This window comes from Galeopterus variegatus, unplaced genomic scaffold, assembly GCF_000696425.1.
Source record: "Galeopterus variegatus unplaced genomic scaffold, G_variegatus-3.0.2 Scaffold574, whole genome shotgun sequence".
Lineage (NCBI taxonomy): Eukaryota > Metazoa > Chordata > Mammalia > Dermoptera > Cynocephalidae > Galeopterus > Galeopterus variegatus.
This window is the reverse complement of record NW_007726685.1, coordinates 230,434-242,414: the sequence shown is the minus strand read 5'-3', so window position 1 is coordinate 242,414 and position 11,981 is coordinate 230,434. Positions and strand designations below refer to the sequence as shown.

The 11,981-nt window shown below is 36.9% G+C and overlaps 1 protein-coding gene across 1 annotated transcript in view; it reads right to left on the bottom strand.

The window, feature by feature from the left end:
• KIAA1841 (KIAA1841 ortholog) overlaps positions 1-11,981 on the bottom strand; it is a 60,897-nt gene that overhangs the window by 48,412 nt on the left and 504 nt on the right. Inside the window, exons 2-3 of the mRNA XM_008570138.1 lie at positions 9,505-9,638; positions 7,956-8,114 (exon numbers count right to left, since the gene is read on the bottom strand). Of these exons, the coding sequence (XP_008568360.1) occupies positions 7,956-8,105 (150 nt within the window). The 5' untranslated portion in view covers positions 8,106-8,114; positions 9,505-9,638. The remainder of the gene's footprint in view (positions 1-7,955; positions 8,115-9,504; positions 9,639-11,981) is intronic.

Genomic DNA, 11,981 nt, shown 5'->3' with positions numbered 1-11,981 from the left:
AAAAAAAAAAAAAAAAAAAAAAAAAAAAAAAAAAAAAAAAAAAAAAAAGAAATAGAATACAATAGATTAGAAAATATCAAGAGTTCATTAAGCATAGTAAGGCTAAGTACTCCTGCCTGAAAATGTTTCTATGCGTTTACTAGGTCACAATAGAAAATGCCTTCCTTATTGTGGATTTTGGCAAACAACATTGCTATAACATCCATTTTTAAATCGCCATCGACATCAATGTGGATAACAAGTTACACAGCAGACCAAGTACTCTGGGAGCTGTAGAAGGAGAAAAATATATGTGTACATATTAAACAAATAATGTGAGAGTGCAGCCTTATAACACTGAGACCTGTATCAGCCAGCTGCCTATAAATAAATAAATAAATAAGTATATTGGTTATGACATCATTCATTTATTACACAAATATTTATCAAGTACCCATTTGATAGCAAGCATTACTTTAGGTAATGATTGTTTACATGGTTAGTATTACTAGAAAGAAATGTCTATCCAAGGCTTAGTCCTTTGAAAAGTGAAGTAACACTTTAATAAAAGGCATATAAAAGAGATGTAAATATATTTTGAAATATTATTGCTTCCTCTCTTTTCCTAGGGGGAAAAAAATCAATATTGCTATGGTTTGAATGTTTGTCCCCTCCAAAGCTCATGTTGAAGCTTAATCCCCAATGTGGCAGTGTTGAGAGGTGGGGCCCTCAGGAGGTGATTGGATCGTGAAGGCTCTGCCCATGTGAATGGACTAATCATTCATGGATTAGTGTCTTAATGGATTAATAGGTTATCATGACAGTGGAACTGTGACTTTACAATAAGATGAAGAGACGTGAGTTAGCAGTGTGAGTGTGCTCAGCCCTCTTGCCATGTGATGCCCTGCACCACTTCAGGACTCTGCAGAAAGTCCCCACCAGTAAGAAGTACCTCACCAGATGTGCCCCCTGGACCTTGGACTTCCCAGCCTCCAGAACTGTAAGAAACAAATTTTGTTTCTTTATAAATTACATACAGTTTTAGGTATTCTAAGGAACAGAAAGCTAAGACAATTATATAATCAACATCTCTTTAAACAAAATCTTAAAATTAAATAAAAATAACTAATACGATACATGAGGACCAGAGAAAGTATTTTTGTATGAGCACTAAAAGAAGCAGTGATGAAAATCTGGGCAAAGAAAAAAACAAATGCTATAACATCATTAGAAAACGTACAGGTTCAGATGTACATGTATAGGATAAAAAATATAAATGGCTTAACTGAATCCATTTTCCTACAAAATGAGTTCATTCTTTGTAACACAGAGAAAGTGGTAGGTAGGCTTTTAAAAAAAGATTCTTCTGACATCTTTTAGGTAGTTTATAGCTGTACTGGAAACAGAATGTAGATTTATCTTGTTTAACAAAGCTTATAGCCATTTCTAATATTCAAGTGAGAAATTTATGAATTACAAATATTTGAAATACATGATTGCCTAAACAAAAAAGCATGTGAACTATAAATAATATAAACTATTTGAGTTTCCAAAAAATTAAGGGATATCTACATACAAAAGAATAAGGTTAGGGCCGGCCCGGTGGTGCACTGCTGCTGTGCGCCGCTTGGGAGTGCGGTGGCGCTCCCGCCGAGGGTTCAGATCCCACATACAGACTGGCCGCTCACTGGCTGAGCGAGGTGCGGGTGCTACACTGAGGGTTGCGATCCGTTGCCAGTCACGAAAAAAGACAAAAAAAAAGAATAAGGTTGGACCTCCTGCTTCACACCATATACAAACATTAAATCAAAGGCTAAAACGTTAAAGCTAAAACTACAAAACTCTGAGAAGAAAATATAGGTATAAATCTTTGTTACTATGGATTAGATGATGGTTTCTTAGACATGACATTAAAAGCACAAGCAACAAAGGAAAATTAGATAAAGTAGACTTCATCAAAATTAAAAACTTTTGTTCTTCAAAGGATATCAAGAAAATGAAAAGACCACCCACAGAATGGGAGAAAATATTTGCAGATCCTATATCTGACAAGAGATTTGTATCTAGAATATATTAAAAATCCTTACTATGCACTAATAAAAAGACAAACAACCCAATTAAAAAATGGGCAAAGAATTGGAATAGACATTTCTCTAGAGAAGATCTCTAAATGGCTAATCACAGCATCATTAGAAATCAGGAACGGGCAAATCAAAAGCACAATGAAATACCACTTCACGCACTAGCATGGCTATAACCAAAGACAATAAAAGTGTTGGCAAGGATGTGGAGAAACTGGAACCCTCATACACTGCTTGTAGGAATGTAAAATAGTGCACCCACTTTGGAAAACTTAGATACATTATTTCACCTAAGCTAAGCACTTATCTAAAATATCTTAAATAATTAATCCTTATTCCACTTTCAAAATACCAACATGTTGACTTTGAAATGGAAAAAAATTATAATCCAGGAGTAAGAGAATATTCAAAAAACTTTTAAAAAGTAACAGGGTTTTTGTCCACAGATATTAAAACAATATTGAAAATATGTAAGTCAATATGAAAGTGTCAGTAGGATCAGATGAAGAGATCAATGGATTAGAATAGTAAGTCCAGAAATAGTTTTGAAGAATCAAACCAGTAATGAAGAATGTTGGGCAATTAACTAGTCATTAGAAAAAAGTTTAGGGCCGGCCTGGTGGCGCACGGGAGAGTGCGCCGCTTGGGAGCGCGGCGGCGCTCCCGCTGAAGGTTCGGATCCCATGTGGAGACCGGTTCCCGCTCAATGGCTGAGCGCGGTGTGGGCGCAGCACCTAGGGTTGCGATCCCGTTGCCGGTCCCCGGTATGGGCGCGACACTGAGGGTTGCGATCCCGTTACCGGTCAGTAAAAAAGACAAAAAAGAAAAAAAGAAAGAAAAAAGTTTAAACTCCAGATGGAGTCAAGATTTAAATGTAAAAAAGAAAAGTAATCAGGAGAATGTAGGCAAGTATGTACTATACATAACCTCAGGGTAAGAAGAATTTTCCAAACATGACAACAAAGGCAGACATCAAAGTAAAAGATTCATAGATTTTTAACACAATTTTAAAAAATATTTCTATATAAAAGACTGTCATTAACAGATAATATGCTGAAAAAAAATTGAGAAAAGTAAGATCAAAGGTTAATATACTTAATACATAGAAAACTGTTATTAAACTAGTAACAAAACAAATTCACAAACGGATAAAGGACATGAAACAAAATATAAAACAGTCAACCTCTCCAAGATTTAAAGAAAAGTAAAACTACAATGAGATAACACTCATTAAAATTAAAAACATATATATATAAATAAGAATTCTGACAACATACACACACATAAATAATATTTGATATAGAAAGTTGATATAACAAGCACTTAAGCTATGTTGCCTAGAGTATAACATGGATGGCCTTCTACTGGCCAATATGACAATATGTAACAAAAACCTTAAAAATGCTTTTGCCCTCTGATCCAGCAATTCTGCTTCTGTGATTATCTCCTAAGGAAATGAAAATAAGATATTTGTTACAGTGGTATCTGTAGTAGTCAAAAGTTGAAACCACTAGCCTAAATATCCAACAAAAGGAGCTGGTTCAATAAATTATGATATGACTCAAATAAAAGAATAGCAGACTGCCATTAAATATTGTAAAAGTTTATTACTAGTACATAAAGTTGCTTATAACATGCTAAGTGAAAAAAAGCAAGTAGCAAAACAGTGCATTTGTTATATATCCACTTTAAGAATTCATACAGGTATTCAAAATAATCTGGAAGGACATATACAAGGTGTCAGCAGCTTGCTTTTGGTAGCGTCGGATTTATAATTCTGATTTTTTGGTTGTTTTCTTTTTGTGTATGTGTTCTTTAAGTACATGTTTTGTTTAGTAATAAAAATTATTTAAAATTAACACAACTTAAAAATAGTTTGATTCACATTTACTTGTGTTTTAGTTAAGAATTCCTAAACTGGGTGAATTTGAATATGCAGTGGATATTAGGAAATATAATGGAACTATGGAGAAGGGGACCAGAACCCCCTCCCACAACCAGGCACACAGCACTAGTGCCTCGGGGCCCACCCAGGGACCTGAGTCATGGAGAAGGGGACTGGACCCCCCTCCCACAACCAGGCACACTGCACCAGCGCATCAGGGTCCACCCAGGGACCCGAGTCATGGAAAAGGGGACTGGACCCCCTCCCACAACCAGGCACACTGCGCCAATGCCTCGGGGTCCCAGGGACCTGAGTCATGGTAAAGGGGACCGGACCACCCTCCCACAACCAGGCACACCACGCCAGCACCTTGGGGTCTGCCTGGTGACCTGGGGCATGGAGAATGGGAACGGACCTCCCTCCCAAAACCAGGCACACTGTGCCAGCACCTCAGGGCCCGTCCAGTGACCCAAGGCATGGAGCTAGGGACTGGACCCCCCTTCCACAACCAGGCACACTGTGCTAGAGCCTTGGGGCCCTCCCGGGGACCAGAGGCATGGAGAAGTGGATCAGACACACCCCACAACCTGGCACACCACCAGCGCCAAGGAACATGCCAAAAACATCACCTCCATGTGGGTGGACCACCACAACCACCACAATAACCATGCCTGCCACGAAAGTGGCTAGACACCACAACCACCATGCAGATGGTCCACCAACCACTGGAGTGCATTGACACAAGGAGAGTCATCAGCAGAGATAAGAGGATGTCTCTCTCCACAAAGCCCATTTCAGAGTGACAGAAGAAGCATCTGCTCTATGATAATATTGGGGGACCTGAGCACACCTCTCAGCATTGGACAGATCACCTAGGCAACAAATTAACAGAGCAACCATTATTCTTTAAGAAGGAGAGAAAAAATCTAGGGTAATTAGAGGGGAAAACGGGGAGGAAGAGGGGGATGGGGAGAGACCGGACAAAGAGCATAAAGAATAATTATGATTTGTAACAATATGTGTGCTAGTAATATTGATTTGATCAACATATCTCAATGTTGAATCCCAAAAATATGTATAATCAATTTTTATTCAATAAATAAAATAAATTTAAAAAAAAAAAGAAAAAGAAAAGCATGTGACCAAGATGGGCCACAATAATTGACCCAGAAATGATCACGCAACCCGAGCCAGCCTAGTCTAGGCCTTTCCTTGGGATTGTTCTGACAGAACTTGCAAGTTGAATCCCAAAAATATGTATAATCAATTTTTATTCAATAAATAAAATAAATTTAAAAAAAAAGAAAAAGAAAAGCATGTGACCAAGATGGGCCACAATAATTGACCCAGAAATGATCACACAACCCGAGCCAGCCTAGTCTAGGCCTTTCCTTGGGATTGTTCTGACAGAACTTGCAAGCGGACCATGTTCTCTGCCATGTAAATAAAGTCTATTTACAAAAGGAAAAAGTGAAGTCAAGTTGAAACAAAAGAGAAAAAAATAAAAGGGAGAGAGATGATATAGGTACATATATAGAGAGAATCCAATTAGGTCAAGTGCCTGGTTCTAGTGCCTGGTTCTAGATCCACAAAGCACTCTGGTTCTTGAAGCTTTTCTTTTGACCCTTAACTTTCAGTCCAGTATATTCCCTTTTCAGTCACTTGCAAATAAAAGCGTTATAACCAATATAATTCATTCCATTACAAATAAATTCCCCTACATCTCCCACCAAACATTCCCTCTGACCAGTAGTTTTAACTACACCCTGGCCTTCCCCTCAAACTACCAGTTCCCTTCATCCCTCTTAAATGAGCATCTGTCCTCTCTCAAACTTTGTACATCTTGAGGTCAGAGGCGGGGCTCACAGTCTCCTCCTCTCCAAACCATTATATTGCCACTCTCTCCTAAAAAACCCCTGCTCCTGTGGCCATCTTTCCCTCCACTCTTATTGCTCTTACTACCACTTATTCGATCCATTAAAATAATTCACTGGGAGGCCATTAGACTGAGATGGCTCCAGCACCTTGTGTTCCTATTTGAGCAAACTAAAACCCAATTCAATGTAAATGTAAAACAAAACTGAAGCTTAACCAATCAGAAATCGCCAACTAACCTCTAGCTAGAGACTTTCCACAGATCAGACTCAAATAAGGCAAATGCTTAGCAGTAACCAATCAAGGAATTTATTTACTTTGCCTCCTCCCTCAGCCTATAAAAGCCTGCTGCTCAACTACTAAAATGCAGCTCTCTGAAACTTTTCTGGTTTTGAGTGCTGCCCGATTCATGAATCCTTTAAAGTTAAATAAACTCTGTTAAATTAAAAAAAAAAAGAAAATATAATGGAACTACAAGCAAAAAATAAAAAAACAAAACAACAAAAAAAGAAAATATAATGGAACTATTGTTAATTTTCTTAGGTTGATAATGGTACTGTGATTATGTAATAATGTCATTCTAAGGAGATGCATGTTGCAGTGTATAGAAATGAAGTGTTACGATATCTGAGACTTACTTTTATATGTCATAGAAAAAATTATGTAAAGAGATACAGCAAATACCTAGAACTGCTAAACCTATGTAAAGGACAGGAGTGTCATACTATTCTTTCAACTGTGTTTGAAAATATTCATAATAGAAACTTGGAAAAATAGTTGAATTCACAGGTTTGTCCTGTTTTAAAACCTAACATGTAAAAATCCAAAGGGTAAAAAAGTACAGAGAGTGATAATATATGCTAAAAAATAAACTTCCTTATCATCTAATAAAGACCTATAATGCTCATATAATTGAGGGCAAGTAGTCTTCGTGGGTCCTGGTTTTCTCAGCTGTAAAAGAAGAGGGTGGGACTTGATTCATTCACTGATTCAACACATGTTTATTAAGTGTATGTGATAGGCCAGAAAGTGACAGATATGCTTAAAATCTAATGGGGAAAATCACTAATGTCATTTCTACTTCTAAAACTCTAAGATGATTCACCCACTGTAGGATTCATTTTAACAGAAAAATTCTGAGCTCAATGTTTCTCAAACTAGCATTCATGGGTGAATTACAGGAATCTGTGAGTTCTCTATAAGAATTTAAAAGTTTTAAGTTTTGATTCTAGGATAGCATTAATAAAATCAACTAGTTCATCAGGATGACAGAATATTTCAGTGCCTACTTGCTTTCCTGTTTACAATTAAATTGGTACCAAGAAACATTTTAGTTGCCCAAGGCTAATAAAAAAAATGGTCAAAAGTAGGGAAGAGACTTGGTAGAGGAGATACATTAGCACCAAGTGAAGGCAAATAATGTCATGGTACGACATAAGACTTCATAGTAGGGTAAACAGAGAAAAATGGCAAAAGAATTGAAGCTTTGAAAGGCACATGGCAGTACCCAAAAGAATTTGTGCCACAACAGACTGCACAGTATTTGTGTTATAATTAGCAATTTAATTTAAGCAAAATACTAGTAGTCATCATATTGTTTACAGTACTAGTTTGGATGTGTTGGTTTTAATTTTCACTTGTGTCTATATCAATTTGGTTTACAGCTGTATAAAGTGTGTTTACACCTACTATTACTAGTGCATATTTAATTTATATCATAGTAAAAACAATTAAAGTCAATATTAGGAGCTTCCAAGTTGTTTCCTTTAAAAAGATCTGTTCATTACTTAAGTTTGAGAAACACAGCACTGGGGATTTAATCTGACTCGTAAAAATTTTATCCACCCATAATTTTACAGGAACATTTCTATCACTTAAAATAAGATATTATTAGTTACTTTTCGGCTCTTAAAAACATCTAAGATGAAGCTGAATTTAATTATGCCAGATGGGTTAATATATAATTTATATAGTTTGCATCTAATCAAGTAACAAAGATAAGTACATATACTGTTTATACATGCATATGAATATGTAAAACTCAAAGATTTTTTTCTCTCTCAGCTGTTGTTTCTCTAAATTGACCAGTTTTTCTGATTTTTTTTTCAGGAGATCTTTGTGGGACTGTTATTTACCTCTTTGGGTGTTAATCCAGGCACCAGCCTTGCCACAGTTTCCCAGTTGATGGTTTCAGGGATTCCAATTAATGGATAAAGGATCATGTCCAACACCATTTGATTGTTATTGTTCAGGAAATTGTTGTTTTCTGAACATCCACGACTCATCTTTTGGAACTATGAATAGGGAGGACAAACAGCTTAGTCTACATCTGAAATCCAGATGTTTTCAGAACTTTATATATAGATCAGTTATAGTTCATTCCTAAGAATTATCTGCTACCATGTAAAGGAAAAATACAACTGACCTAAAATGAATAAAGAATAATATACAGGCCAAATCTCTTCAAGTATAAAAGCATCTGAATATTATGGATTGATAGATGGATATATAGAAGAATGGACAGATGGCACAACTGACCTAAAATGAATAAAGAATAATATACAGGCCAAATCTCTTCAAGTATAAAAGCATTTGAATATTATGGATTGATAGATGGATATATAGAAGAATGGACAGATGGCTAAATAAGTGATAAAAGGCATAGTAAATTATTAATGGTAGAATCTAAGTGGTGGGTATAAGGGTGTTAACTATAAAATTAGTTTTGACTCTGCTGTATGTTCAAAATTTTTCATAATAAAATGTTGAACAAAAAAGTTGAATACAATTTATCTTCCTAAAAAAAATCCTTTTGTATGCCTGATTTATACTCTGATTAGCAATTCATGGATGGTGGAATATAACTGTAAAAAACCCAAAGCAAAGCTGGTTAAAAAGAATCATAATTTCATTCTATTCCTAAGCAATACTGCCTTTTTTTATTCTGTCAGTAAATGTCCATGCTACAAACAATGAAGGCTGAGCATACTGAATTTTTGCTGATATAATAAAATGAAACTTAATTTATTAAATTTATATGTAATAAAATGAAGCTTAAATGAAAATTAATTTGACATTTTAGGCTAAACATAATAATTGTTTTTTTTGTCATGTGATTATTAGTTAAAAGTGGTAGGGAGGTTACAATTACAACAATTGTAATTACTATTATTTCTTTTGGTGGCTGGCTGATGTGGGTATCTGAATCCTTGACCTTGGTGTTACATCACTGTACTCTAACCAACCAAGCTAACCAGCCAGCACCATTTTTACATGCTTGAAACAACTTCTCTTTGAAAAGTTCTTCTCTTCTTCCTTGTCTTCAAAAGCCATGTGATAAATGGCCCGATAAGGTTTAATCCTTACACACACACACACACACACACACACACACACACTCACAAATAAGATGCAGCATAAAATAACAGTACTTTCTAGGGTTGCACTGAGGATTATGTGAGATACTTAAAACACAGAACAGAGGCAGGAATGTAGTAAACTTTCAATAAATGTTAACTATGATTGGTACTACATAATTGTTTACATAAGACACTGGTATAGGATATCAGGTGGTCGATATCATAAAGTTACTCTACATGTGTTTGCATAAACATTAAAAACAAACAAAGAAAGAAAAACATTGAGCACTCTAAAATCATAGCTTCCTGTCAACCAGAGATGTACCTTATTGAAGAACCACGGTAGTGTAGCGGTTAAGACTGCAGATTCTGGAGCCAGACTGTCCAAGTTTGCATCCTGATTCTACCACTTAAGGTATTATCTCGTTCAGATTAATCTCTGTGCCTCAATTTCTTCATCTGTAAAACAAAAATATTAGCTAGCTCACATTCTTTTGAGGATATATAGAAAGTACTACCTGGCTCACAGTGAAGACTAATGTTTGTAGTAGTAGCACTACCATTACAGAGATCCTTGGATTAAGCGGATTCAATATAATGTGACAAATAAAAGGAGAGACAGTAACATTCCAATTAAGTATGCTGTCAACAAAATGAGTAGAGTCAACTATAGATACTTACCTAGCTTTATCATTTCTAGCAGGGCAACATGGGGCTCCAATTGTCTCAGCTATAAGGAAAATGATACTTACCTTAGGGGTTACTATAAGTCTTAAATACCAGGGTACTTCAAAAAGTACATGGAAAAATAGAATTAAAAGAGAATATGAATCTGTCCATGAATTTTTTGAAGTACCCTTGTGATACACTACATAAAGCACCCAGCATACTGTTTGGCATACAAAAGGTGCCCAATCAATAATTATTACTACTATTTTTACCTTTCCTACTTTGGCCATTACTGGCACAAAAATTTTCCAAGAATTAGTTTAATAACTGTAAAATAACTTGTACTCAGTAGAAAGTAGATTTTATGGAACCTCATTCTTTTTGAAAGAATTGATCCTCACAAAGTCTGGTGAAAAAACTTAGTGAATCCAAAAGTTATGTCCTTTCACATATCCCTGGCTGAGTTTAAGGAAAATCTTGGGAAAGCAGGCTTGGGAAAGGTCTTAGAAGTACACTGCAAGGGCCCTGAGGAATTTCTGGTCATTTTTTTCTTTAACACATTGGACCACAGTATCTCTCATGGGCTGGGCCTTCTTTGATTTCCAAGTAGAGTGACCAGCAAAAATGTTTGCTGAATTAATGAGAAAGTCACAAAACCTTAAGCGAGACTGGGATCCACAACTCATTTAAATATTTAAGTATCTACATTGTGCAAAGATGAATGGGGATCATGTCCTGCTAAGTAATTTAGTTTTGAAGCTACGTTCTTGAAGAACCTGGTTTCTCACTAGCGAATGAAGCATTGCTCTCTACATGTTTGTGTACATGCATCACCCTCTTACCATAATTTGGGAGGCATGTTAGGGCATGTGAAGTGTTTTGTTATGCTTTGTTTGGGTCTCACTAGAAAACAGTCTAAAATGGAATTCAGAGTAAGGACCCTGGGTGTTGTTTATTCTTTACCTCCAAAAAGGTTCATTTAAAATTTCAAAAACGCTGTCCACATCAAGCACTTAAAAATGTTATATTTATATTTTAAATATGATACTCATTTATGCTATACATATTTAAGAAAAAACATCTAGATGTGAAAAAGAAATTTTCTGTTGACATTTTCTTCACATAAGTGAGCAAAAGAAGATTACCCAATATTCTAGTTAAATAAATGTTCAAGAAAGCATCCTTTAGGGTCTGAATTTAAGTATGAAAGACAAAACACGGATGAATAATTCTTACTAAAATGAATAATCTAGAAATAGCTGTCACAGTGCACCTCATTCTAAGAATGAAGTGTAAATTTATTAAAAACTGTGACAATAAGAAACTTCAAAGCTCAAATTACCCTACTGATTAATCTGCTCCCATTCATGATAAAATACCAACATTTAAAAAAAGTTTAAGGTAAAATGTGTTATTTACCAAAAGCAAAAATTCTATTTGTTTTATAGATTACATTTTTTTAAGAACACACTTCATGTCTCCTCCCGCATTCCCATATCTTGGTTTATGTATATGTATTAGTAAGACTGATCTAGTCACTCCCACACCAGATAGAGGTGCATGACAGGCATCTTTTTTTTTTTTTTCCTTTTTCTTTTTTTCAAATAGAAAAGTCTCTTGTACACGGAGACTTTTTTCCTAGGCAGAGGCAAGATGGGAAGGAGGGAGGTTGTCACTGGAGCGGTCAAAGGCCTTTGGCATAACAGAGGGGGGCGATAACACTGAGTCATCCTGGACCGGGGAGAAGCCTTGTGCCCATCGTAGGCAGATGGCTTTGATCGTGAAGGAGAAAGCAAAACGACATCCCGAACCCAGGGGACGAGTAGATCAAAAGCCCTTCAAACTGAGGCTCAGAGGCTCAGTGCGCGGCGCGTCCTCAGGGCACCCCAAGACCTCAGCGCCGTCCCCCTTGCCTCCCGTAGGCGCAGAAACTCTCGGGGCCGCAGAGCAGGAGAGAGGCGGACAAAGGCGCCGGGTAGGGGGCGAGGCGGGGGCAGATGCGGGGCAGAGTCCGGGGCTCCCTCAGCTGGTGCGCGGGCGGGACCGGCTTTGGGCAGGCATGTGGAGCGGCCGGCTTGTGGGAGCGGGGCCGGCGGCTGCGCGGGGCGCGGCGGGCTGCGGGGTGTGCGTGGG